This window comes from Sceloporus undulatus, chromosome 5, assembly GCF_019175285.1.
Source record: "Sceloporus undulatus isolate JIND9_A2432 ecotype Alabama chromosome 5, SceUnd_v1.1, whole genome shotgun sequence".
In the NCBI taxonomy this organism is placed as follows: domain Eukaryota; kingdom Metazoa; phylum Chordata; class Lepidosauria; order Squamata; family Phrynosomatidae; genus Sceloporus; species Sceloporus undulatus.
This window is the reverse complement of record NC_056526.1, coordinates 157,713,000-157,740,540: the sequence shown is the minus strand read 5'-3', so window position 1 is coordinate 157,740,540 and position 27,541 is coordinate 157,713,000. Positions and strand designations below refer to the sequence as shown.

The 27,541-nt window shown below is 37.7% G+C and overlaps 1 protein-coding gene across 2 annotated transcripts in view; it reads left to right on the top strand.

The window, feature by feature from the left end:
• The window catches only part of FAT4 (FAT atypical cadherin 4), a 173,298-nt gene that overhangs the window by 139,557 nt on the left and 6,200 nt on the right, over window positions 1–27,541 (top strand). For both annotated transcript variants that reach the window (XM_042468500.1, XM_042468499.1), the window contains 7 exons: window positions 7,233–7,337; window positions 10,019–10,326; window positions 15,458–15,543; window positions 18,091–18,270; window positions 21,641–21,765; window positions 22,341–22,558; window positions 23,859–24,120. In XM_042468500.1, the coding sequence (XP_042324434.1) occupies window positions 7,233–7,337; window positions 10,019–10,326; window positions 15,458–15,543; window positions 18,091–18,270; window positions 21,641–21,765; window positions 22,341–22,558; window positions 23,859–24,120 (1,284 nt within the window). The remainder of the gene's footprint in view (window positions 1–7,232; window positions 7,338–10,018; window positions 10,327–15,457; window positions 15,544–18,090; window positions 18,271–21,640; window positions 21,766–22,340; window positions 22,559–23,858; window positions 24,121–27,541) is intronic.

The window sequence follows — 27,541 nt, the reverse complement described above, 5'->3', positions numbered from 1 at the left end:
GGAAGTAGATTGAAGTCTACGAAAGCTCATGCTGTCAACATCTTTCTTTCAGTTAGTCTCAAAGGTGCTACAAGATCTCTAAGTCCAGTTGTTAGTCCCAACTAGAGTAGACCCATCGAATCAGTGGAGTGTACAAAAGTATTAACTACCAATTTCACATTGATTCAGTGGTTCTACTGTAGTTGGGGCAAACAGTTGCATGTAGATCTCAGACTTTAAAAAATTATTAGAGGAATTATGTTTCACAGAAATTACCTGAGAATTTGACCTTATAAACAACCAAAAACACTTTAAAACACTAGAGAGAGAGAGAGAGAGAGAGTATAGAAAAAAGTAAGCTTGCAACTTTCCATCTTAGTCAACTAACACAGAGAAGTTAATATGAAAATCATAATCAGGATTTTGCAATTTATCAACCTAGCACAAAAAATGCCACCTAGCTTTTTGACAAAAAGAACCAGCAATAGTTGTTTCATTGATAGACTGCTTCATTTAAAGACTGTGGCAACTAACACATGTTCTCTGTGAAAGCTTGACATAAAAGATTTTGATGGGATCTTTCTATGTGTACTTCATCAGTGCAGCCTGCTGAGCCTCAGGTCACAAGTAATTACCCATAATTGAATGGCTGCTCTAATTAATTTAATGATCTGAGATTGTGTTTCACATTGAACTGGCACATCAAATTATTTGGCCAGCAGCAGAGGAGAACAATCCCAGGGGACATTTGCAGTAATCCTTTAAGTCATTACCATCAGAGGGTAAATAGCCATGTGCCTTGTGGCTCACTGGGACACCTCAGCAGAACACTCATTTTAGCCATATCACAGAATACAGTCACATCAGCCCTGTAGCTTATAATTGTGGATAATGAAACTACAGTGATTTGCTGAAATGAATGTCACGTATGATGTCTGCCACATGTGACATTTGCCCACATTGCACAATGTTAATTTTCTTTTTTGTTGTTGAAAGCAAGTATTTTATTAAAGACATGTGATGGATAGTGAGTGTGTATAATATCAGAGCATCCAGTGAGGGGAGCAGTTGTGCTTTTATCCCACAGAAAAATTCAGTGTAGTAGATGATACAAGGAAGTCACAGCACAAATATTTGTAAACTGTCTGAGATTAGTACAAAAGATGAATAGGAAGCATACTTCTTAATCCTAAGAGATTTCAGATGAAAGATTCTTCACATTATCAAATCATTTTTCAAATATAAGAGCAATAGGAATTGGAGCATTGGACTTCCCAATGTCCTCTTTAGCAACTAAAGCAATTTCAATGCATTTCTGTTGCTTTGGTGTGTTTCCTATTACAGTATGTTATTCACACTAGTAAAGCAGGATATACCTCTGTATAAGAAAAGGAGAATTCATTCCAATTCACTCTCACAAGCAGTGAATTTGTAGGATCTTCAGAAAAGTTCTGGTGTGTGATTTAAAGATGAAAATACTGTCCATAAAGTAGAGGAGGGGCTACCTTCTACCTCAGGGGTGGAGAAATTGCAAACTGTAGGCTCTATGCAGCCCATGAATTCCATTTTATATGATATTGTATGTGAACACCTCCATACCCCTCCCCTGAGCCCCTAAATTACAAATTTTCCAGCTGTTTTTTCCCACTCCCAAGCCAGTCAAATTAGTTTTACACTGCTACAGCAGTTTTGCTCCCTGTGACTCCCAAGCCCCTTCAGAAGCTGAAAAAATGCTGAAAATCATTCCCCCCCCAAAAAAAAAGATACAGAAAAGATACATCATTTTTGCATGGAGGGGTGGCCCAATGGTGAGAAGGGTTTCAAAGAATGGCTTTTGGCACAATTACCCACTCTTTCCTATACAGTTGTCCCTCCATATTAATCCAATGATGCACTTCCTTATTTTTTCCATGACAATGCTAACAATAATCTTGCTCCTGCCAATATTTCCTTTCTATTTGAGGAGGAATTTTATTTAACATAATCAGCAGATAAATTTCTGGTCTCAATTCATAATTTACATTCAGTATCTGCCTAAGCATTAAATGTATCTTTTTTCCAGTAGGTTTTTAGCTTTGGGCACCACCACCAAAAATGAAACCATGATCCATTCTTGCTTTGACATTTCCAGCATTTGCCAGAGTTAGTACTGTATATTTTCACAATTTTAGCTGGAGTCAAATACCATCTTTGTTCAAGTTTCCAAAAGTTTTATTTTAGATCTTGTGATCTAGTAAATTTCTGTGTTTTAACTCTTGCGTAATTCCAGCTCTCCATATCTATCGTATGGCTCAGATCAATAGCCCACTTTATTTCTACAGCTGTGACTGGTTCATCTTCTTGGTCCCTGTTTAGTAATGTTTTATATACTTTAGAAGGCTTTTTATCTCCGGGATTTAAAAGGATCTCATCAAAGCTTTAGCATCTTCTCCAAAATGCTCTATTTCTTGATCCATTTTAAACCTTTCTTTCAATTGCAAGTACAGTCCAATTGTGACAGTCTTTCTATTTGTTTTATTTAATATCTATTTGGGCCCACCTTACACAAAATGTCATGATATTTCATCCACATATCCAATGTCTTCCATCTTCCAATGAAAATCTCTTGTGTGACACCCATAACGGTATTTTCCTATATGTTTTTTCTTGGAATTTTTCCATATTCTCAGAAGAGATCACTGTATTACATGTTGTTCAAATTCTTTATGAACAGCAGCTTTATTATATCAAATATATGCATGCCATCCATTGTCAAACCCTTCTATGTTTAGCAATTTCTGATTTTCCAACATAATCCATTCAGAGAGCCAGTTCAGTACATTTGCTTGGTAATATATCATGTAAGTGGACAATATGTTAATTTTACAGAGAAACGTATGGCTTAGTTAACTGAATTCAATATTTTCATTTGGTATTTAGGTAGAACACAAACTTGTTAATAGCTACTCCCTGGTTGTCAGCCTCACATGTCAGGAATTTTTGAAAACCTGGCTACTCTAATTGCTGCTCTAAAGTGCATCAAAGAGTCTGTGTTTTTTCCAAACGTCTTTAATTCATAGGAAGTTTAGAAAGGAGAAACCAGATTATTCACACTGAAGGTAACAGTGTGACAAAATGAAATTAATTAAATGCTGCAAATAAGCTGATGACATCTTCTAAAGGCTGTATGACAAACCAGCCTATATAACACAACAAAAACAACATAAAAGCTTTGTCTGAAATTGCTCCCTTTCTTCATATACCATTTTTCTGCTCAAAATTGTTCCTACTCCAATGGGGAAATGGTTCAAGTATTCATAACCTTTTGCTTATAGAATAAAAACAATTGGGATGATTTCAAGAGGAAATATAGCAAGCGGACAGAGAAAAATTATAACTCCACCCCCCCCCACACACACACACATGTTTCACTTCAAATTGCAAACTTGTGTAAAAACAACAACAAAAGTTCAGTAAAAGGATCACAGAGCTACATAACCTGCAATTCTGCCATAAAATGCAAAACAGACATAAGGACATAGGGCTAAATCCAAATGTTCAGCTAGAGTAGGCCTGCTGAGATAAATGAAACTTGAATAATAGATGACTAATCCAGCTTCATTTGTTTTGAGGAGTCTACTGTAGATGGAATAAAAAAATTATTTAGCCCATGTTATCATGTCCTGTCTCATGAAACTGTTAACTGAAGCTGGATGGGAAATGATGCATGCAAACATATGTGTACATGGTCCCAACTGGATTAGGGCAAGAACTGTTTCTTATTTGTAAACTATTGATGTTTTATTATTCAGTATGTTCTGTTGATTTGAGTTCATGCATTATAGATTTTTAGAATGAATTTTACCTCAAGACAGAAAGTATAGAGATTTTTCACCGACTTATTAGGTTGGATTGGCTGCATTTCACTTTATCACTCTATGTGCTTTATTTCAGTGAGCATAACTAGAATAAAAATTACCTCAGTATAACAACTGACATTTAAATACTCTGTTATAATTATGGGTATTAATGATGATCATATTGTGTTTTGAGAGCCAGCATAGCTAGTGGCTTGAGTGTTGGGTTATGGCTCTGCAGACCAGGGTTCGAATCCCAGCTCACCCATGGAAACTGACTGGGTGGCCTTGGGCAAGGCACGTACTCTCAGTCACAGAAGGAGGTAAAGGCAAGCCCCTCTCTGAACAAATTTTACCAAGAAACCCCATGATAGATTTGTGTTAGATTCGCCATAAATCAGAAATTACTTGTTTTGAAAAGAATTGATTACAAGATGGAATATTTCATGAAACATACATTTCTTATATTCTGAACTGTTTTAGAATTAATGAGGGAGTATTTGTAAAATCATTTCATAATTTAGACAAGAGATTGGTGTGCAACTTTCTGAGAAAGACTAACACTTTCTTGAAATGTGCAAATGTGCAAACCTTTGATGTAATACACTGGACCCTTGTTATACGCTGGGGTTTGGTTTCAAGATCCCCCATGGATAACAAAATCCGTGGATGCTCAAGTCCCATTAAATATAATGACATAGCAAAATGGTGTCCCTTGTTTTAAAAAATGGAAAATCAAGGTTTGATATTTGAAATTCATACTTTTTTCGAACATTTTCAAACAGTGGATGCTTGAATCTGTGTATAAAACATCCGTGTATAAGAAGAGCCAACTGTACATGACAATATATTTTGTTGCCACTGATTCAGGAGTGCTAAAACGTAGTGGGTAGTTCTATAGTAATCTACTTGGAGATAAGATTGCTTGATTTCATCAATACTACTACGTTGCATAGTAAGTTGTCCATGTTTCCTAGTGGCTTCATAGCCACTAATGGAGATCCAGCTGCATGCAATTCACTTGTTCCCTTTGACCCAGGGCACATGAACACATAAAAAAAGAACACTGAAAAACTAAGAAATTGATTCTGTTGATTTCAAAGAAGTTTATTTTCATGTGAGCATCTTTAAGCTACATTCCTTTACCCACTTATCAAGAGATTAGGTCCTGATGTTGAACTCAGTCCTTGATAGCTAGGATTGCAGCTTTGGGAAGCCTTTTGTCTTAAGAACATAAACCATTTATTGTTTTATACTATTACAGCTGTACAAGGCATGTGCATATATAGAGTAAATATTGCCCTCACTAACATATCAAAATTAGTTCCTGTCTGATTTAGTTGAAATAGGTGGTGAACAAAATTCATGAAACTGAAACTTGCAGATCAACTACTTTCACTCCTTGAAAGTTCATGAAGCTAGTCATTTGGTGATTTGTTTAACTTCAGGGCATAATTTACTCAAGCAAATCACTGGTTTCACTCATCAAAACATTATTATTTGAAGCATATGCAATTAATTATAGAGCTGTGAAATGTTTTGGAGAGGAAAAAATAGCCTGAGGAGTGTATTTTAAAAAATCAACCCATCTTCAGGTCTGCAAATTTAATTAAATTCAGTGGAGAAAACTCTACAAAAGCCAATAAAAGTGTGCAATTTGCACCATGCTGAGAATCCCTTACAGTGATAAACAGCTACATATCCCAGTAATTCTATCATGGAGAATGGGGCGATTCATAAAAGTAAAACAACAACAACAAAACTTAACATAACAAAGTTAGGGCCAAATGCCATGTTGCATTATTCATATTTTTAAAAGTCAGATATTCACATGTTATGTCATTTCTTCAGCACATGAACAAGGGTGTTTCTAGCCCTGCTTCTGTGTGTCATCAGTTTCCCGATATGGAAAGTGAGATGTTCCTATTTGCATAGATCAGGGGAGCAAAGTGTTGCCCATGGACCACATGTGGCCCCTCACCAATTTTGTGACCCCCTGCCCTCTGATGGGTTGTTTCCTTTCTTCAAAATAGCTTGTTCCCTTCCATAATGACCAAGGCCCTCTTTTAGATTGTAAGCCTGAGGGCAGGGAACCGTCTAATTAAAAATAATAATTGTAAGCCACTGTGATAGCCTTTAGGGCTGAAGGGTGGGGTATAAATACCATAAATAAATAATAATAAATAATAGAGGATATGGAGGGCATTTCCACCATGTTTGGAGGCTTCCTAATTTCCCCTAAGGGTCAGACAGTGGTTTGTTTTTTTTTCAAATCTTGCTCCCAAATGCCAACTAGGGAAAGTGGAGGGCATTTCCACCACAGTTTGGACCAGTCCTGGGGCAACTTTTGAAACCAGGAAATAAACAGGACATAATGTCTGCTTACTTCCTATTCTTTAAAAAAGCATCTCCATGGACTAACATTGCACAGGAAGGCCAAAAAGCATGGTTAAATGCACTCTTGTTCTCTAGTAGGCATTTAGTATTTAAAATGTGATATATTATTTTGTGCTCGGCAAGGGGGGATACAACCTTCCAAGTTCTGGCGGGCTAATTCAGTTCCCAATCCTTCTACAGTTGCCCATCCCTGGCATAGAAGCTTTCCACATCAGTAATAATCCTATAAAATCAGGGATGTGGCTCGTATGAGTAGCCCCCATTCAAATATGGACTCTGATTCATATCATCAGTCATGTGTGCCTTTCCTTCAAAATAAAATTTGGCAATATTGGGTATGATTTTTTTTTAAAAAAATGATGATTTTATGTGTTGTTTGATCTTTAACTTTATCCACGCCATCAAGCAGTGAACAACAACACCCGCACCACTGCTGTCTGGGGAGAGAAGGCTGAAATGAAGGCTGAAACTCTGAAGCAAAAAGCCTCAAATAGAGTCCCTCTTGCCATGCAGACACATACACACACTGAAGGAGCCTCCAAGTTTTATCCTCTACTTATCCATGGGTCATGGCAAAATCCATAATTTTGGCCCCCAAACCTACCCTGAACTTATATATGAGGTTGACTTATAGTTGACTATATACAGTAATCTTGGCCCTCAATAGCTAAATATCATATAATTGGGCCTCATTTTCAGGATCTTATTATGGTACCTTCAGAACCATACAAATGTTCTATGGAAATTCCACATTATTGCACTGTTTCTTATTTCTGAATTGTAACAAAACTCACTCTCAAGTGCTAAGGGTAAACAGTCCAAGTCACTTATTATTATATCTGTGAATAAATTCGATGCATCCTCTAATTACTCACATTCAGATGATTGTTTCTAAATTGAGATAATTTCAGATTTTTATATAAATGTTCCCATATTGTTCTTAAATCAAGTTGTCTACATGCAATTTTATTTTCATTTGGCACAAATCTCTGATCCAGCAACTCTTTTTTACTCTTTCAGGGAAAATCTGTGACTCCACCATCAATTACTGTGAATGCAACCCCTGTTTCAATGGAGGATCTTGCCAAAGTGGGGTGGAAGGATATTATTGCCATTGTCCATTTGGTAAGTAGACATGTTGGTACTTCAGATTCACTGGAAGAACTATAATTCTTCCAGGTCTTTCCATTCACTAAACCAACACTATAATTAAAAAAGTAACCAACATTAAATTGAAACTCTGCAACACTGAAACAAAAACTATATAAATATTGCAAAGTAACTAATCAAACACTTCTGGTAGACCCAAAAGCAATACATGAGGACAATAAAACCATCTGCTGTTGTTCCTAACCACCCCTGTGGCTTTGACCATGGGAGAAAGATACTGCCATCATTACTGGTAGCCATAGATAGCTTTACTAATAGGCCTCAGCCAAGCGCTTTAAAAAAGAATTCATTTTGAAAGAAAGAGAATATGATGATACATAGGGACCATATGTCATAAGATAGTGAACAGCATGGCAAAAATATTGCACGTACTCTTAGAAATACATTGTATCCTGACTTGAGATCTAAAGAACAAAGAAGATGTTGTACTGCCAATTCAAGGAGGAATGTAACTGTCACTGGTTCCATATTGCCTTTTCTTTTTATTTCGGTCTATTTGGCGTAGCAATCACATTTTTAAAATAAGACCATTTGTGCTTAGTTCTTCAGTAAAAGATGCTTTAAAGCGTGGGAAACAAAAGCAGCACACACACACACACACACACACACACTAACAACACAGAAAATAATTTTGTAGAAAGGGAATTAAGTTGCACTGACTGGCTAACTAAATATGCTCCTGAAAGTGTATGATTGGGGGCATATTTGGGAAATGGATAGGCTAGTGGATCAGTGAGGATGAAAATGATCCTTTTGTGTTTGTGGACCCAGCAGTTTGCAGGGCAGTTGCTTGGCAATGAAGTAAAGGGGTCACTTTTTGTTGGAACAAAACTACCCACAACTGTTTGTTACAGTTGAAGAAGCCTGGATTGGCACAGGTTGAAGAATCAGACAACCTGTCTGTCAAGTGTTAGAAAACCACTTCTCCTAGCCAGAACGTGGTAAAAACGCTCCCCATTTAGACTGAACAAGTGACTTTATGCTCACTAATTTGGCTAGCTTCTAATTGGCACGTTTTCCACTATCACCAATGAGCCCATGAAATCCCAAAGGCATCTGGGATGAAACTGCCAGCATGCTAGGATGAAGATGGTACTCCAGGAATGCTCTCCTCCCTATTGCTGTTAACAGGCTCCCTGGTGAGCCTGGGGACTATGTACAATATGCATATGCAAGAAGAATAAATTTAACAAATACAGTATATATGTATATATATATATTAAAAAGTGTACATCCTGTTTCTCCAAGTGCAAAGCAATCTGCAATGTAATAATATGCATATAAGTTACAGAATTTGCAAAAAAAAAAAATGGGAACTATCAAGCAAGTTGAAGACCTTTGCTCATGTAATAGAAGGTTCCTTTTCTTTACACACACACACACACACACACACACACCATTCCCCTATATCTAGGGCCTGTATTCTCTTTCTGGTACCTCCACCCTCTGTTGCAGACATAGGACCCTGTTTTGAAAATGGAAGATGGCTGGCAGAAGGAAAGGGGAATCCATTCTGCTAGAAATGTCTATTTTACTGTCTGTGAGACATAGTTGGATTCAGGGATAACCATATTGGCCATGCAACAAAATACAAAATCCACAAGCAAAAACAGTGAAGTTTATTGCATGGGCCCTGAAACGGGCCCGTTCCATTCCAAAACGAGGGCGCGCACAGAACGGGATGGGACTAGGAACGCATTTTACTGCACAAGGGAATGCGTCCACTGCCTCTGGGCATTCAAATTGCATCCTACGACGCGATTTCTGAGAACTGTTCTAAAGTGTTCCTAACCCCATCCCATTCCATGCACGCCCATGCACATCCCCATTTTGGAACGCAACACGCCCATTTCAGGGCCTGTGCGTTAAACTTCAGTATTCAAAACACAAAATGGTAAATGTAGTACAATAAACAAAGCTAGCAACATAAATACACACCATTACAATTGGGAGCAGATTGAAAAATGTTGTTAAGGCCCTTTTACAATAGCTGCAGAAAGGGCCAGTTGTATCTCACACAAAATATTTCTGTTGTGTGTCTTTGTTTCTGACTTATGGTAAGGCAAATCTATCACTGTGTTTTCTTGGCAAGATTTGTTCAGAGGTTTTCACAGCTGTCTTCCTCTGAAACTGAGAGAATGTGATTTGCACAAGGTCACCTAGAGGGCTTCCATGGCTGAGCAAGGATTCAAAACCTGGTCTCCAAGGCCCTAATCCAACACCCAAACCACTACACCACACTGGTCCTTTCAACAACAAATCACCATAGGGGGAAAAAGTGTCTGTTACCCAGTGGTGTAACTGAACTTGGTCGCAGGCCTGAAGCAGGACTTCTGTGACCCAGGAAGTCTCTGGGCCTAGGCAGTTTCATATACATGCAGATAGCACCTTATTCTCAAACTGCTTAGAATGTTTAAGGTACATTGGCAATTTAAATTGGGCACAGAAACAAATGTAACTAGACATTTAAGGAAATGTTTGTTCATCTTAAAAACAATCACAATCAAGCAAAAAAAAAATTAAGACTCTTAAGTCCCTTTAGAAGAGCTTCAACTATATGACTTAACTCATTCATTGAAATAAATATTTTATCTATAATTTCAGTTTCTAATCAATACTATGTGTTTAATTTACAGGTGTTTTTGGAAAGCACTGTGAAGTAAATAGCTATGGATTTGAAGAACTGTCTTACATGGAATTCCCCAGTATGGATCCAAATAATAATTATATTTACATAAAGTTTGCAACTATCAAAAGTAATGCTTTGATGTTGTATAACTATGACAACCAGACTGGAGATAGAGCAGAATTTCTAGCCCTTGAAATAACAGAAGAGAGGCTGAGATTCTCATACAACCTTGGCAGTGGCACATATAAACTTACTACAGCAAAGAAGGTGTCTGATGGGCAATTTCACACTGTTATTGCACGGAGGGCTGGAATGGTAAGTGTTACTTTACAGAAAATTAAATAAAGCTTCACTCGGTTTCAAGTACAAACAGATATGCATATCTTTTTAAAAATAGATTTGTAGTAGAAGCTGGTGTAATTTCTTTTTTTGTTCCATTAAAATATCCTGAAGCACTGAAGTTGATTCTTCAGAAGAAATAGTATAATATGAGGATGATAAATGAAGAGATGTAATTATTATCCAGCTTTAATTTATTGGTACAGACTGTGGGAAGAATAATTACTGAGAGCTAATTAAGAGGCAAATGTAATGCTCAGGATAATGGAAGGACAAAGCCTCTTGTAATTCAGTGCTGTATAACTCGTATGCATATTTGAATATGTTAGAAAGTTTTGTCCGTTCTGCAAATATCCTGAATTTAGGGCAAAATGTAAAACAGGCTAGGATTGCTCATGAATGGAATTTATCCACTTCTGATACACAGAAGCTTTCATTTCACTTCTTTCTCAATCCACCCAACCATAGCTATTGGCAGCAGGTTTCAAATGGGGCACTATGTGAAGCCCAGCATCCACATCACCAACAACAACCCTTTTATTATTTTAAAGGGAAGGGATATGAGCATTTCCACATTTTCAAAAACGTGCAAGTTTTCTGTGGTCTTAAATTGATTGTCTGTTCTGAGATCTTTGGATATAGGTAGGAGTAGAAATATTTTGAGAACAGTTCTGAAGGAGCGAAACATACTAGCACTAACCCTAACACTGCATATGAATGCCCCAATGTGTATGGGGGGGGGGGGGCTGTGACAAAGCAAAGAAATGAAAATGTGACAACTCCAATTGATGTAATTACAACGTACACAAACCAGACAGTCCAGCAGGGGAGTGAAGAGGAGAGAAAGGGACATGTGAGGCTCCATGATTATGCCTTGGCAATCTATAATTCACACACAGATGCACCTGTGCCCTGCCAGACAGAGCATCACACATGTGACTGTGTGGCTGTTCAAATGAGTGGCCATGCAACAGAATGGCATCTGGTAGGTGTGGGAGGTACTTGGGGATTGCTGGTGGTGTGCTTTTGCGACAGTGCACATGCATGGTGGGAAGGCAACAAAAAAATATTACTCAGCAGAATGGCTTAAAAACCTGCCATGAGGTTGGGCCATGCACATTTGGCTTACCTTGGGAGTGGGCCAGGCAGACAGCGGGGGTTCAACCCACTTTGGGAAAAAGCAGAATTGAACCACTTTTTTCTGGCAGTCTGTTCTTGGCCAATATTTAGAGATCCATAAAAACAGAAATGCAGAAAGATGATACTACATTAGGAATTATTTTTTACTACATACTACTGAGAGAGAAAGGATGTACAGATAGACAGAGATGGGGGGTTAGCTTGCCATAGCAGCTGTCTCGCAGTCCAGTAATGTGTAGTTCTATTAATATGTATATACCTCCAGTATAATCTCAATACAAATTCATACACTTTGGGGCTGTGCACACCAGCTGGAAAAGCTGGTTTGGTGGTGGAGTCGGGGCATAGCGTCTATATGACACATGCCCTAGCGCTGCACCACACAGCGTGCAGCATCACAGCGCTCCTCTGCTACTGCATCCACATGACACAGCACTGAAGGAACCTGTTAAGCCACAGCACCACGGCTATCACACCCTTTTCAGGCCGTGAAAAGGAGCCGCTTTTTGCAGTTCCTTTTTGTGATCTGCAATGGCCAGATCAGGGCTGCGGCATGTGGTTGCAATGGTCCTGATCTGGCTGTTAAAAGGGTGGCTGCAGGCTGCCCCTTTGGGGAGGTCTGCACAGCCCCTTATTCATTAGGATCCCCATTGGAAGTATGTACTTCAACTGGCAAAGGAGATGATCAGAAAAATTACTCATGGATTTAATCAGCTGCCAGGCCTAGATATTGCTTCATCTCTGTACTTGAATGTTCCCTCTCTCCATCATTATAAGTTCAAAATGTTAAGGAACAAATACTTTTGTGTGAAATTCTTTCTTCTGCAGAAAAAAATGTCAAAAGTGTATAACATAACTCTCTTCTGGATTTAAAACCTATCATTTCCTACAGGGCTAGGGCAATTTTATGGGAACCTGGTAAAATCATTAACTTGTCAGATTTGAGATACAGCAAAGTGACATGGCAGTAACTCTCATAACTGAAGAGGTAACGGTAGCAAATTAGCTGCTAAACATATGAGCAGGAACATTTGACTATTATTAGGAGCTTGAATTATATGAAATCTAACCCAAATAAAAATATATTGTCAAATAATTCTTACTTCAGGTGACTTTCATCCAGTTCACAGAATATACAGCATTACAGAAGTTCATAAAGAATTCCCTGAAAGGAACTTATTAAAATTTGTGAACTTTTTTTGTACAATGTATATATTGAGGTTGTTCAGTTACATATAGAAGGCTGTGTCCAGTACTGGACTTTGACTCACAAAAGAAAACCAACTTAATGAACCATCCCTTCTTGAAGTCCCCAAGAATGCAAAAAATCTCCTCTGGAGCTTGGGTATGGGCATTGCCAAGGTGTACAAGGATGAGGACCAAACATTCACAATAGTATCATTAGTATTGGCTTAGAGTTAGACTAAGGCTAGAATGTCTTTATGTCACAAAAACTTTAAAAGGGAATACATAAAAAATACATTTGTTAATTTACAAGGCTGGAACTGCTACAACTGTAGTGATTAAACTAAAATTTAGTGATTAACCCCCAAACCCCTATAATTAAATTTAAAAGTCCTTCTGTGTTTACTTAGGCGCGTTACAGACCGCCCCTTTGAGGCGGCCTGTAGGCTCTGCTTTCCCCGGTGTATCAGGGCCTCAGCTGCCAAAGTGGCAGCCTTCGAGGCCCCGATCTGCCACTTTCCAGGCTGCGGGGAAGCGGCAAAAGGCCGCTTCCCCGCAGCCTGGAAAGGGGTGTCTTTGGGGCTTCGAGACCCAAGGACACCCCGCGGCAGTGGGGAGGAGGAGAAAGGGGCCGCTCGGCCCCTTTCTCGCTTGCGTTGCTGGGCGCAGCCATCTAAAGGCTGCGTCCAGCGATGCAAACAAAGAAGGAGCTCTGAAACGGAGCTCCTTCTTGCTCCATGGAAAGGGCCACTAAGCGCCCTGGTGTGGAGCGACGACGTCACGTCTGCGCCGCCCCATATAGAGGCAGCGCGGTCGTGACGTCGTCATGGCGGCCCCCATGTGGAAGGGGCGCCGAAATTTTGTACGGACTCAGTCCGTATTAGGGTTAGGGGCATCCGGAAGTGATGCCCCTTTTTAACCCTAGTACGGACTGAGTCCGTACTTAAAGGCCCGTCTGTAACGGGCCACAGCTTCTTTTTGACCACTATAATCAAAACCCAAGATTTCAACATTATATCGGATCTTAGGAAAGTGGGATGTCTGAAGGGAGAAGTGGGAGATATAAATAAAATTTATTATTACTATTATTATTTAGTTTATCATATTTAAAGCTTTTTCTGAAAAAAATGAAAGAATTTAGAAATCCTGTTGGCTTTATCTTTCCACAGGTAACATTTGACAGAAATATGTATTGAAGCAAAAATGTACACTAAGAGGTTGTCTACACTGATGAAAATATTCAGCTCCATCTTGCATTTTCCTGGTCCACGGTGACCTCGCAGTGAGCCTGCTAGTGCCACACCTACTTGAAATAAATCAGACTCAAATTGTACTAACTGCCACACATTAACTTTGCCCAAATTCCATGGCTGGACTCGGCTGGGAAGAGGGCGGCAACAACTAGGGTAAAACTCTCCAGTGCCAGCAATCACAGAGGAAAAATGGGTAGCCTTATTTCCTACCATATAATGAACTCCATGGAAGTAATGATAGATCATTCCACCTCCTCCCTCTCCCCCAAGTGGGTGAATCAGTGAAGAAGCACATATGAGTGGGTATCCCACCCCCTGTAAATATGGAGTGATGACTGAATTTAAGAATGTTTATAAAATATTAAATACGCCTATGTTTCAAAAGCTTTGCTAGCCTACGATTACTATGCCCTGAGTGGGTTTTAGGGGAAAAGGTGGCACACACCAGGCTTACCAGGCTAATTCCATCCTCCAATTAGCCCCCTCACTCTTATTCCACCTCAGTCCAGATACATGTTAAAAATTCCCCCCCCCAAAAAAAAACAACAACTGTGGAGTAAAAAGTCAATTTTTAACATTTGTAGTAATGCCTAAAAGAAACACTTTCACTGTGAAACTGGACATCATGCATTCCCACAGAACTGGAAACAGAGTAAATACTTTTTTCCCACCTACCCCTAAATTTCATTATTGGATTTTACATCATGATTCAGTTTTCAAAAAAAACAAACAGATATGGGCTTCAAAAATTGTGTTGGAACTATGGCAAGAGAGAGGGATGTTTCAACCCAGGAGTTGTACATTTATCACTTTTCAGATGTTTGTGGACTGCAACTCCCACCCAACAATTCTAACCAGCATAACCAATAGTAAGGAATGTCTTATTTACTGCCCTAGTTTGCCTGAGTTACCCACCCTTGTTGCTAGTCCCAACTGAGGAGAAAATATGGAAGCTTACATTGCAAATCCCTAAAACTTGTATCTGTGTCCTGGAATACCAATTTTTCTGTTGTCTCTAATTCTAAATAGTATTAAGTGATATCAGTGCTACAAACATAAACCAATTTAATGCCTATGTTTTCTCATGTTCCAAATTCTGCTTTCACAGACAAATGTGTACTTACATTGAATTCTGTGAGCTAAAGCCAATTTAATCCATGGGATTTATACAATGCTGATGTTTCAAGTTCCCATTGGTTCATGCGGTATTGTCTAGTTGGGACTAAATATTAGATTTAGAATCTAAAATTTAAACAATATAAAAAGAGGATAATCAAGTTCTTCTACATAAATAGGATATACGTAAAGATTCATGGGAACCAAAGCCATAAAAGGATAGCTTCTTCCTCCAGCATTGTATTTGTAATGTGAAATGAAATCAAAACCTAATGGTATATACAAGCAGTTGTTGTTGTTGTTGTTGTTGTTGCTGTTGTTGTTGTTGTTGTTGTGTGGCTTCAAGTCATTTCAGATTTATGGTGACCCTAAGATATAATACTTAAATGTTAATCTAGATGCACTTTTTGCAGGCAGCTTCCTTGACTGTGGATTCCTGCTCTGAGGAACAAGAACCAGGCTATTGCACTGTTAGCAATGTGGCTATATCTAGTGACTGGTAAATAGCATTTCATTTTGTCGGTAATTACAGATTCAGTATAAGCAGCCTTGTATTTGGAAGTTAAAATAAAATTTTGTGTTCAGTAGCGCCAGTTTATTTCATGGGACCAAATCATCTTTTGTCCACATACATGGAATCACTTGAATTACATATTATGCTTTTGGGACAGATAGCCCCCATGTTGCCTTTGTTGGTTTGTTTAAAATACTAAAGAAAAGTACAGTTAGAGGAAGTAACCAGTGAGAAATTAATCATGATAATATCAACCATCTTGGTATGCACATATTGACATTGAAAAACAAGTATTTGTATTTCAATAAGCCACACTTCACTTTAATGGCAAAACACCTTAACCTGTTAAACAGATGGAACTTGTGTATACCATACTGACTATCAGATTACCTCTTTAACAACATTTTAAAAATCAGTTTTTCAGTGATAGATGTTTTATCAGTGTTGAACTATAATCTATATCTGGAATACCTACTGGCAGCCTGTGGACTAGATGCAGTTTCCAATTCAAATACATATGCTTCCTTGGTGACCTACCATCTATTAAAAGATGGTTTTTAAAATACCAACAGTTTAAGTCATAATGAAAATGAAGGGTCTTGACAGACCGGCCATAAATGCTGGCATCAGGGTGAAGTGGGGGTGTGGCAACTGCATGACACATGCCCCAACTCTGCCTGCATGCTGGTGTGATGCCACGCGCCCCACCACACAGTGGTTGGCATCTTGGCATTCCTCTGGCACTGCATCCAGATGACACAGTGCCAAAAGAGCACAGAAAGGCCATGGTGCCAGCTGCTATGGCACCCTTTCCATGGTGCAGAAGGGAGCTACTTTTTACGGCTCCATTTTGAGCCGCAGAAAGGCCAGATCAGGGCTGCTACATGTAGTTGTCACAACCCTGATCCAGTGCTGAAAGGGGTGGTCTCTTCAGCCCCTACGTTACTTGTTTAGTTAGGTAAGAGAAGGATATTCCATCCTTGAAAATTACTTTGCTCTTGAGAGATATAACATTGCACTGCCAACAGAAATTTAGGGGAGACCTATACAAAAGTTGGACAGTTGGACAGTGCAAAAAATTACAGCCTTATATTGAGTTTGCCTTATGTCCCATTGCTATTACACAGATATTTTCCTGTACCCATCACCAGCAGATAACATGTTCATCCTAAGTACTTCTGTTTATTTTTGTATTATGTACGTAAAGCTCAAGTCCTTTGGAAAGACATGGTCATAGAATCATGGCAGAGATTTGTTATTGTACCATACAGCCTTTCAGAGAATACAGTTTTGCTATTTCAAATATGTGCTTTCATGACAAAACCTTAATAGACCAGTTCTATCTGATCTCAGTCATAACTTGATCTGATAACTAAAGCCTTTCCACACAGTGTTGTTGCATTATGTGAAAGGCTTCAGTTATTGTAGCATTTAAGACCTGAGATCAGACAGACCTGAACTGAAAAGTTTTGTCATAAAAACATCTGTCTTTGTTTCTTCAGTTGGAGCTTACAATGGGTAAGAATAGTACAACCTGACTGTAGAAATAATGCAATCTGACCGACACCACATTAATTATCATGGGTCCATCCTACAGAATCCTGAGATTTGTACTTTTGTGTGGTACCAGCATACTTTGGCAGTGAAGAGTAAAGATCTTGTAAAACTACAACTCCCATAATTCCATATGATGGAGCTACAGCACTTAAAGTGGTGTCAAACTTCATTATTTGAACAGTGTAGATGCACCCAATGTCACAATTATATTTAAATACTCTCACTGAGTAATGAAGTGGAACCTCAACATTTTAGACTACAACTCCTGTTTTCTCTTCTTATTCACTATGTTGACTTGTGTTTCTGAGAACTAAAGATTACAGGTTCCCTACCACTGCTATATAACCTGTGCTGTTAACACAATAACCACACATCTCTTTTGAATTCAGTAGTGTTTATCCCCAGACAAAATGTTATACAGGACTGCATCTTGGTTTTTGTAACAAAATATATACATACAGTTGTTTCAGAAGAAGAAATGTCATTGCAGTATAGTAATTACCTTTTACACAACAGATAACATTATTATTCTCATCACATTTTCCATCTAATGGTTTTAATTAAACTGTGTCTTCTCATCCTTTCAACATTAATTTCACATCTGCCTTGTAAAATCATCCAGATTCTATCCAGCATTCTGTTTCTCTGCCCTTTGTGTTTGCTTGATTTTGGTTTTGCCATTAGGAAAGCTAAGCTAAGCTTTACTTATTAAAAATGTATTTAATATTTAAATTTATACAAAATGGACATGACTTTCACCTGTGTGATCTCAAATTCTTAATAATAAAGACTAATTTGGTAGGGTTTTGTCTGAGTTCACATGAAATTCAGAATTAGATTCTCAGCAAACAACTATTTCATAAGATTAGCTATAACTTTAATTATTATAATTTTAAATGGATCTTGATTATAATTTTAAATTGTCTTTGCATTCTTGTTATTGATATTCATTGTTCTTTCATTTGTTTCACCTAGGACTCTAGACGTGCAACCAAACAGAGTCACCATTGGAGGTATCAGATCCTTAGAGCCAATACTTCAAAGGAAAGAACAGGTGGAAAGTCATGACTTTGTGGGCTGCATAATGGAGTTTGCAGTCAATGGACGTCCTTTAGAACCCAACCAGGCCTTATCAGCTGAAGGAATTTTAGATCAGTATGTCATTTATACAATACCACAATAACTGTTCAGTAATTCTGATATTTTTCAAAACAATGATATGTCTGAAAATTAGTGTTAGGATGTACAGTGGGCCCTTGGTATCCACTAGGGTTAGGTTCCATGACTCCTTGTAGATTATTATTATCATCATCATCATCATCATCATCATCATCATCATCGTCATCGTCATCATCTTTTATCCCGCTTTTCTCCCATTGCAGGGATACCAAAATTGGTGGATGCTCCAATCCCATTAAATACAAAGGATAATAAAATAGTGTCCCTTATATAAAACGGTGAAATCAAAGTTTGCTTTTTAGATTGTATATTTTTAAAAATATTTTCAAGCCGTGTATGCTTGAATCGATGGATAAAGAATTTGTGGATACAGAGGGCAAACTGTACATGATGAATCCAGCAAGGTAGACTATCAAAAGGAGAGAGCACCTATGTGCTGATGTGTGTGTTTGTGCCTTCAAATTGCCTGTCAGTGTATGGCAACCCCATGAATAACTCACCTGAAATGTTCATTTTGACCAGAAGTCTTGAGTGTTCCATATTTGCAATACACCATCTGGCATGCATTTCCATATTTTTCATTGTGTATATGGGAATGTAAATACTCAGGAACCTACTCAGATTTCATATCAATTGCTACATATGGCTATACCAGATCTGGGGCATAAGGCTGCAGTCCTGCACCTCATTACTTATCCTTAAAGGACACCATGGTGTGATGTTGTTGAAACCTAACATGCACAAACATGATGAAAACTTACACTTAAATATATTTCAGTTTGAAAGAATCTGATCATACATTTTCTACAGATCAGCAACTATGAATTTTTCTTTTAAAATGCCTGTGTGTTTGCATTGGTGTCTGATTTGTGTGTATTGGTAAGATTCAGTACGTTAACCACCCTCTTGTACTACAAGTGTCTGCTATCTCGCTTTCCTTCTTATGTTCTTCCACTGTATCATCTACCCCTGTGAATACTGTTTCAGAATGATTTATTAGCTAAATCTGTTGTTCTTCTATCCTGCTGTTTGAACTTAGCAATGGAATAAGAGAATGTCCTGAGTGGTTAGTTCATCCTTCTGCCTTTCATGGTCTCAGCGTGTGGCATAAGATTTCCTGAAAGCTCTACCATACAGATCAACATCAATTACATTTTCACAAACAGCCAAGTGTTGGACCATCACCAGTGAAGGACAGTCATGTCTGTAATTTTTAATCTCTTACCCAACCATAGTTTTTCTTTTTTCATGACTTGGACAATTTCATAGTGAAAAGTGGTTTCAGGCTTCCTTTCAGATTTTCTTGGCAGATAATAAAGTAAAAAATCATATGGCTCTAAATTCAATGGATATTTCAAGTATTTCACTCTGGTTACTGTTCTAGTAACATTATATTTTCAGACTATGTGCAGTGTGATTATTATACCGTAATTAAATCTTACTGGATTTCTTTTCCATTTTAGTTTTAGTGTATATTAAAAACAAACACACACACAAAAACAGGCTCATAAGTGGCAAAGATTTAGTGTGGAGCCATAAAATTGAAAATTATGTGGCTTTCATTAATTCTATCTGTAAAAATGAAGTGTATGATGTTCATGAAGCAGTTTGACATGATTTTAAGCAACAGTGTATTAGGAAGATAATATAAAGTGTTCAGAGCCATTCTCCTCCTCATATTTAAGTGGTTTAAGGAGAAGATTTGGGAAGGGAGATTTTGAAATAAGATACCAGAAGGCACTTGTTAGAGTTTGTGATACCATGCATTTTAACGCAAGCCAGTCTGATTTGCATCTCCCAAGTTGAATGTGCAGACCAGAAGGCAGTAATCCTTCCAGTTTTGTGCTTCTCTGAATTTTGTAATGGAGTTATTAGTTCAAAATACTCTTGCAAACTGCATATATAATGTAAAATGAAGTGACAATATAATCAATTTAGAAATTCATATGTTGTGAGAAATGCACATTTAAATAGATACATAAATACCATTCTTTTCTGTGTGGGTTTTTTTTTAAGTCTGTGCACTTACCCATAGAGCAGATTAATTAGTGAACATATGTGTAACTGATATAATCTGGAACTGGACTTATCCCTTCACTCCCATTTGAGTGCAGCGTGTTAAATAATAAAAATAAAACTATTTTTAAAACAAACAAAAATTCGATGTGCAGGGATCTCTTAAAAATTGGACTACATTTTTCATTTAGAAAATTTGTTGTTGTTATTTTAATTATTTAGTCCTTTATACTCTACCCTGCCTTCATGGAAGCCTTTCTCTGTGGATACCACCTGTGCCAGGATAACATTTAGGTTTATCATAATGTACAAATTTGCCTATGAATAAGCTTTCTAAAATACAAACAGACCTGTCCCTGATTGGGCTGCAAAGGAACCAATTTCATGGTGGGAACCAATTGCATTGGCCTTTTCCCTGGCAGCACTTTGTTCAATTTGAATATAATTTGATAGGTGTTATTTGAAATACTGTATATATCCATGTATAAGTCTAGAAAATTTAGTCAAAAATTGACCCCAAAAACCTGGGTCGACTTATCCATGGGTCAATGTAAATACTGTACTTTAACTATTATAAAAAAGAGAACCATCTCCTGGTGAAAGGCAAGAGTGTAATGTGTCCTGGAAGCACTGACATACACACACCCTCTACTCTATCATCCATCCAGCCTTTAGAGTAAGGCCAAACAGTTATGCCTGCCAGAATGTTGTAAGTTCCTTGGCATCGTTTTCCCTTGCTTCATCATTTAGATCCTTTGTTGCATGCCCATAAGTTTCACCATCGATTTATCCATGGATCATATCAAAATCCATAATTTTGGCCCCCAAACCTGCCCTTGATGTATACATGAGGTTGACTTATAGTTGAGTCTATAGAGTAAGCTTTGTAAGTTTAAACCTGTTGCTCATCTTTCTAGTTTGCAGTATGGAAGTTGGCTTGCTTTATTTTCTTTCTCAAGTCATAAAAAGACTGCATAAAGTTCCAAAGCACATTGGCTTCATCTCAGGCCTGGCATTGCTGCTCAGTTTCAGTATGTGGTAATCCAGTGTTTAGCTCTTTTTGTTTTGTTTCCTCTCTCTCTCTCTCTCTCTCTCTCTCTCATATAAGGGAATATTATCTTTGGTACAGTTTGGTCTGAGGAAAAGGAGATTATTTCAAAAACCATGCTACGTGTAGGTATCAAAACACTGGTCATTTCAAAGAATGTCAAAAATACATATTCTGTGAATTAAGTAATCATTGTGGGGGCATAGTTTGTGTGCTGCACACAATCAGAGGAGAGGAGAATTAAGAAATAAGCAATAAAACTGCATCATTGTGTTTGTGCAGGTGTCCTAGACTGGAAGGAACTTGTGCTATTAATCCTTGCCAACATGGTGGCACATGCGTGGATTACTGGTCTTGGCAGCAGTGTCATTGCAAAGAAGGACTGACAGGAAGACACTGTGAAAAACGTAAATAGAGTTTCTTCTCCCTTCTCCCCCCTTTTTTCTCTTTCTTTTTCTTTTTTTGCTTTTAGCCTTCATTTATGTCTTCTATAAATTGCTCTGTTTTATGCTGTACACATGGTAGAAATATGTAAAGATTGAATTCATTATAACAGCAATTGTGAAGTAAAATACCATGCTATCCAACTCCACAAGGGTTCAACAATTTCAACAGGAACACGTTAAAAATAGAAATACCGATATTAAAGCCAGGCATACATTTTCTGTTATTTACTATATTTTTAATTCATAATAGCAACTAGGTGTTGTTGTTTGTTTGTTTTTTTGCTTTGACTTGAAAACAGCTTCATCATTGAGGTGAGTTGCCATGGAATGGAACTGTGGAAACACATTTCTCCTACCCTTAACTGGAAGAGAAACTAGTTTACTTTTTAGAAAGCATTTAAAAATCAGATTATTTTCTTCAAACAGTTTTCTAACATATAGCATTTTCTACTTCTGTATTCTTTATTCAAGGAAAAGATGGCTAGAGAACTATGGATGACAAAATTGTGGTTGTAAATTTTCTTTCTTTATTCCAGATATTACAGCTGACACTGCCTTGTCTTTAGAAGGCAAAGGTCGTCTTGACTACCACTTTAGACAGAATAGGAAATGGGAGTACATGATGAGACATAGCATTGGAAATGCTATTTTGGATCCCCAAAGTATGGATAATATAGAAATCAAATTCAGGACAAGGAGCAAAAGTGGAGTTTTACTTAATGTCCAGGAAAGCAGCAATTACACCACTGTGAAGGTAAGAGTTCAGTTGATTTCATAGGACTGCATACTGTGAAATGGTCTTCTTCGTGCAGCCTGAATTCATGCTAGCCTTTTTCTTTATAAATACCAGAGTGTTGACTAGTGCTGGGCAGACCTCCAGCTATTGGAAGAGCTGAATGATTTTGCTTCTAATCAGCTTTGTCTAGACTCCAAGTGCTGGCTATTTGAATGGCATCCGGAAGAATGTTTGTTGCATATGTTCATAATGAAACATTGCACGCTAGAGTGAAATCTTTTCTCCTATTAACTTTTCCCCTCCTTGTATAGACTTCCTATAAAATGTGACCACCAAGCTCACATTTAAAACTGAATACACACATACATTCATATATGAAAAAACCATGCCAGCATAGAACCCTTTTTGTAAACCAAAGTATTTAGTTTATACTGGCTACCATTCCTTGAGTTCAGCACAGAAACAACTATAGGAGAATCCTACTTGCAATATGGGACATGTCCAATGAGATGCTGAAGTATCGTTATGGCATAGGGTAAAGGATTTTGAATGTTTTAGTTCATAGTTATACATTTTGCAAGAGAAATGCAGTGGATTCAATTCTAAACAGTGACTTAGTCACATTAGTCATAACACTAAAGGAGTAGAACAGTAATGCTGGCAAGCTTCTTTATTGGATCGGTGCAAGATCCAAGTTTTCTTGACTACTTTAATTGTTTCCATTTTCTTCCTAGCTTATAACAATCTCCAGTGTAAGACCACATTTTCAAACTTCAGCCAGCATTAATTTATCAGTTTTATCTGACTTTCCACTGTCTCAGAAGGACACAGATTTTCCGTCACAAAAGACAGTAGAATTGCAGATAAGGTAATAATGTCCTAAGAATTTGCTAGTGCAGTCTCTTGTGATCATTTTTTAAAAGCAGGCAGATAGCTTCTCTCTCTCGCTCGCTCTCTCTCTTATTTTTTTTAATGTTCAGCATAAAAGCTCCCATATCCATAATCCCAAAATCCAAGGTACTCCAAAAACCAAAACTTTTTTTCACAGATGGCTGATGTCGTGACATGTTTGCTTTCTGTTAGTTCAATGTAGACAAAATTATTTCAAAATGTACTGTCTAAAATTACCTTCTAGCTGTGTATAGGATATATATGAAGCATAAATTTTGTTTTTAGACCTGGGTCCCATTATTCCAAAATCTAAAAAAAAATCCAAAATCCAAAACACCTCTGCTCCCAAGTCTTTTGGATAAGGGATATTCAGCTTATAAAGTATATGCCTATATCATAGTAAATACTTCTAAATATCTATCTACAGATAAAAGGTGGGAAAGTACAGTATGTCTCTGATGCTGGAGTTGGTGGAAAAGTGGAAAGAAGTGTTCCTGAAGTTTATGTATCTGATGGCCATTGGCATACTGTCTTCATTGAAAAGAATGGAAGTTCTACAATCCTAACAGTTGATAAGATCCACAGTAGAGACATCCTACATGTTACACAAGACTTTGGAGGATTCAATGTCGTCACCATTTCTCTTGGTGGAATCCCACCTAACCAGGCCCACAGAAATACTGATCCAGGTAAGAAGAAGGAAAACATATATGTTCGTATATATGGGAAGGAAAGTATAAATTTTCTGAGCAACAATAATATGTGAGCGTCTGTCACCAGTTGTACTAAAAGTGTATTGAGATCAATTTAGTTTGAACCATATATAAAAGAGTAAGAGGGGCCCATACAGACAGGCCAAAATAAAGCTGGTTTGGTTCATTTTGGAGGTATGGTGTTTAAATGATGCATGCGTCCTAAGAGGCTGGAAGCCACGGCAAAGCCACGATCCAGTCCTAAGGACTGGAGTGCAGCTTTGGTGCAGCTTCAGGCCTCTTAAGATGCATGTGTCATTTAAACAGCATACCTCCAAAGTGACCCAAAGCAGCTTTATTTTGGCCTGTCTGTATGGGACAGAGAAATATTTAAAAGGTTAGTCAGATTTATGGATTAAATCAGCAGTTCAGGTGCTAGTATTCTTTCCTTTAAAATATGGAAGAGCATTTTAGATATAGGCACCAAGTCTTGCTAAGCAGTCAGGAGTGATGTTGTAGATAGAGCTCTTAAGACTAAGAACCTGTCTAACTTAAAGGATTATCACCAGATAGAGTAACCTTGCCTGTTTTAAGTTTACACTTCACATTTTTCACTATGTCCAATAAAAACAATGAATCTGCCTAACCTCAGCAGGTATGAGAAATGGTGTGAATGAAATCATATTTATGGTATTCACCATTCCTGCCCTATTGGTGTCCATTGATTATGAAGTAAAAAATTGAGTTTTTGCAGTAAGAGGGAAACTGCTTGGGCCTGAAGCAGAGTGAGGGGTTAAAGTCTTTTAATAAAATGACATATGTAGAAGCTGACAAGTTACAGGAGTCTGGTCTGCAGTAGGAATGTATGCCCCAACATCTCTTTTTCATAAAGTGTTTTCTTAATATTGGATTACACTGTATGTGACATTCCAAAGATTTAAAAAGGGAGGCTTAAAACTCTTGGTGAACTCATATTTTCAGAAATATCTGAAGAATAAGGAAAGCAAAAATAAATTAGTAACAATTCCAGTGATGTACAAATAATGAAGCAAAAAGACAAAATCCAAAGTAAAGATGTTCTAGGCAAGCTTCCCACTCCATAATAAAATCTGTAGTAACCACCTCTTTAGATCACACTGTGGATCAGTGGAGCTATTTGAAATACTTTTTGAAACTTGGACATGTTACACTTGGTGATTTTCATCAGTTCCAAATAATGGAAGGTATTATTTGCTTTTATAAACTGAGAATTGATTTTTAACTTCAAATGAACTGGTGTAAATGAAGGAGACACCTGTCTGTCTTTGTGTCTTTATTTTTCTGTGTATTCTTTGTGAGAATCCTCAGTTAATAGTTTTGAACATAGAAATGCTCTTCTCTTTGGCAAAAAATACTTCTATCTTTTTTTCCCTTCAAAAATCAGTGTAATTATTGTAGGTTTTATTTGAAGGACTGATTGATTGATACCCTCCCATTCTCTTATGAATGGGGCTCAAGCAATAGTTTTACACAAGTTTTCATTATATTAATATATAACTTAATTTTGTTGGCTATCACCACAGAACCCATATACAAAGTGATGCCCTTAGCACAAAATAGATGTCCATTCACTCACATTATGCCATTTGTGGAGACCCCACTATACGGTTCTCATTCCCTGGCACAATCTATGTCTCTGCACATGGAGAGATGGGGCAGTAGTATTTTGTTATGCTTGAATATCTTTCCATGCATGAGTGCTTAGTTCAAAATGGACTGAACTTGCAGAATATTTCCCTTCCCCATCATAGTAATTAAAAAAAGGGCAATCTAAAAATAGACATAAGGTATATTTCATGTAAGTATCCTTTCAGTCCCTTGCCTCTGAATACTGAAAATGAATTTGTTGGATGTGAAAGCTTCCTTACTGAAGCAAAAGAACCTACTGATACAGGGCACCCTTCCCTTACATAGAGGATCCATTCCAGACCCCTCCACATAAGGGAAATTCTGTGAATGCTTGAGCCCCATTTAAAACAATGGGGCTCATGCACGCGGCATGGTGTGGGTGCCATGGGCGCACATGCCATTGCCCTTTATGGCGAGTGGCTTTCAGCATAAGCTGAAAGCCATGTAAAGCATGCCCGTGTATGACGCGGGTGCACTGTAATGTAGTCATTTACTAAAATTTAGACAAAGCTTTCTTGAAGGACCTAAGTGTCAAATTGCATACAGGCTTGAGTTCAAGAATTTCTTTCAAAAATATCTTGGGGGCGGATAGGGATGAGGAAAGGAGAGGGGTAGTCTAACAAGATGCAAAAGGACTGTACCACAGTAGGGGTAGGGTTTTGTCATGTTTACTGGAATCCAACCAATATTCTTGACCATAGAGGTTCCTCCTCCTCCACAGAAATTCATCAAAGATGCATGTGATGGGCTTAAATAACCTCCTATTGCCCTCTATTATGTGATAACTCTTGATCAGCCAGGCCAAGTTTAAAGAACACACACACACCAGATTCCCTTCATGGAGTCCAACAAAGAGGCCTTCTCCCCCACAGCAGCTTTGCTGCTCAATTTAGAGACCAACCTCATTACCAATGTTAAGTGCCTGGAGTGGATACTTTTGTAGAGAAATATTTCTTTTGAACTCATCCCTTATCTTGTACTATTATGTCTTAAAGGGGAAAAAAATATGTTTGCACCCAGGCCATGTGCATGATGATGTACAAGTTGGCCCATTGACTAGAAAATCCCTGTTGTAAATCAATTGTACTATTACTTAGTTTGTGGTTTAAGAGCTATAGACTCTAATGTTGTGTCCACTTAGAAACAGTGTCATTATCCAAAAAGTTTTAAAGCTAATAAATTTCCATAGTTGGTTAGTAGTTCACAACACATCTTCATGTTCTCAGGCTACCGTCACAAAAATCTCCAGTTGAATTTCAAAGTTCAGTAGTAATCTGGTCATTGGCTGACAGAGATGTGCCCATTTTTAAGCACCCTGTTTTAGCCTAAAGGGGTTTCATTTCATCTCTGCTCTATTTCCAAGTTTCTGAAAGCAGTAAGCTATCAAGCCAAAAATGTATGTAAAAACTCCAAGTTATTACATATAGTGAAAGTTTCAGAAATTTAGGTTAATGCTGCAAGCTTGTGGAGGTGCTTTAAAAAGATAGCTGCAATGAATTGATTTTAACAATTGAAAAACTGGAAGCACAATCCATTCCTTTTTTTTTTTTTAAGTGAAGTCCCAAAATTTTAGGAAGAGAGATTCATGTTCCATTTCTTAACCCAGGTATCTGACAGTAAAGTTCAATGAACTCATGAAAACTGATACCAGGTTTTTTAATAGTTCAGGTCTTCAGGTCCCTAAAATTAGTTTAGTCCAAAACTTATCTAGCAGTAAGCCTCATTCAACTTAGCTTGAAAATAATTCATT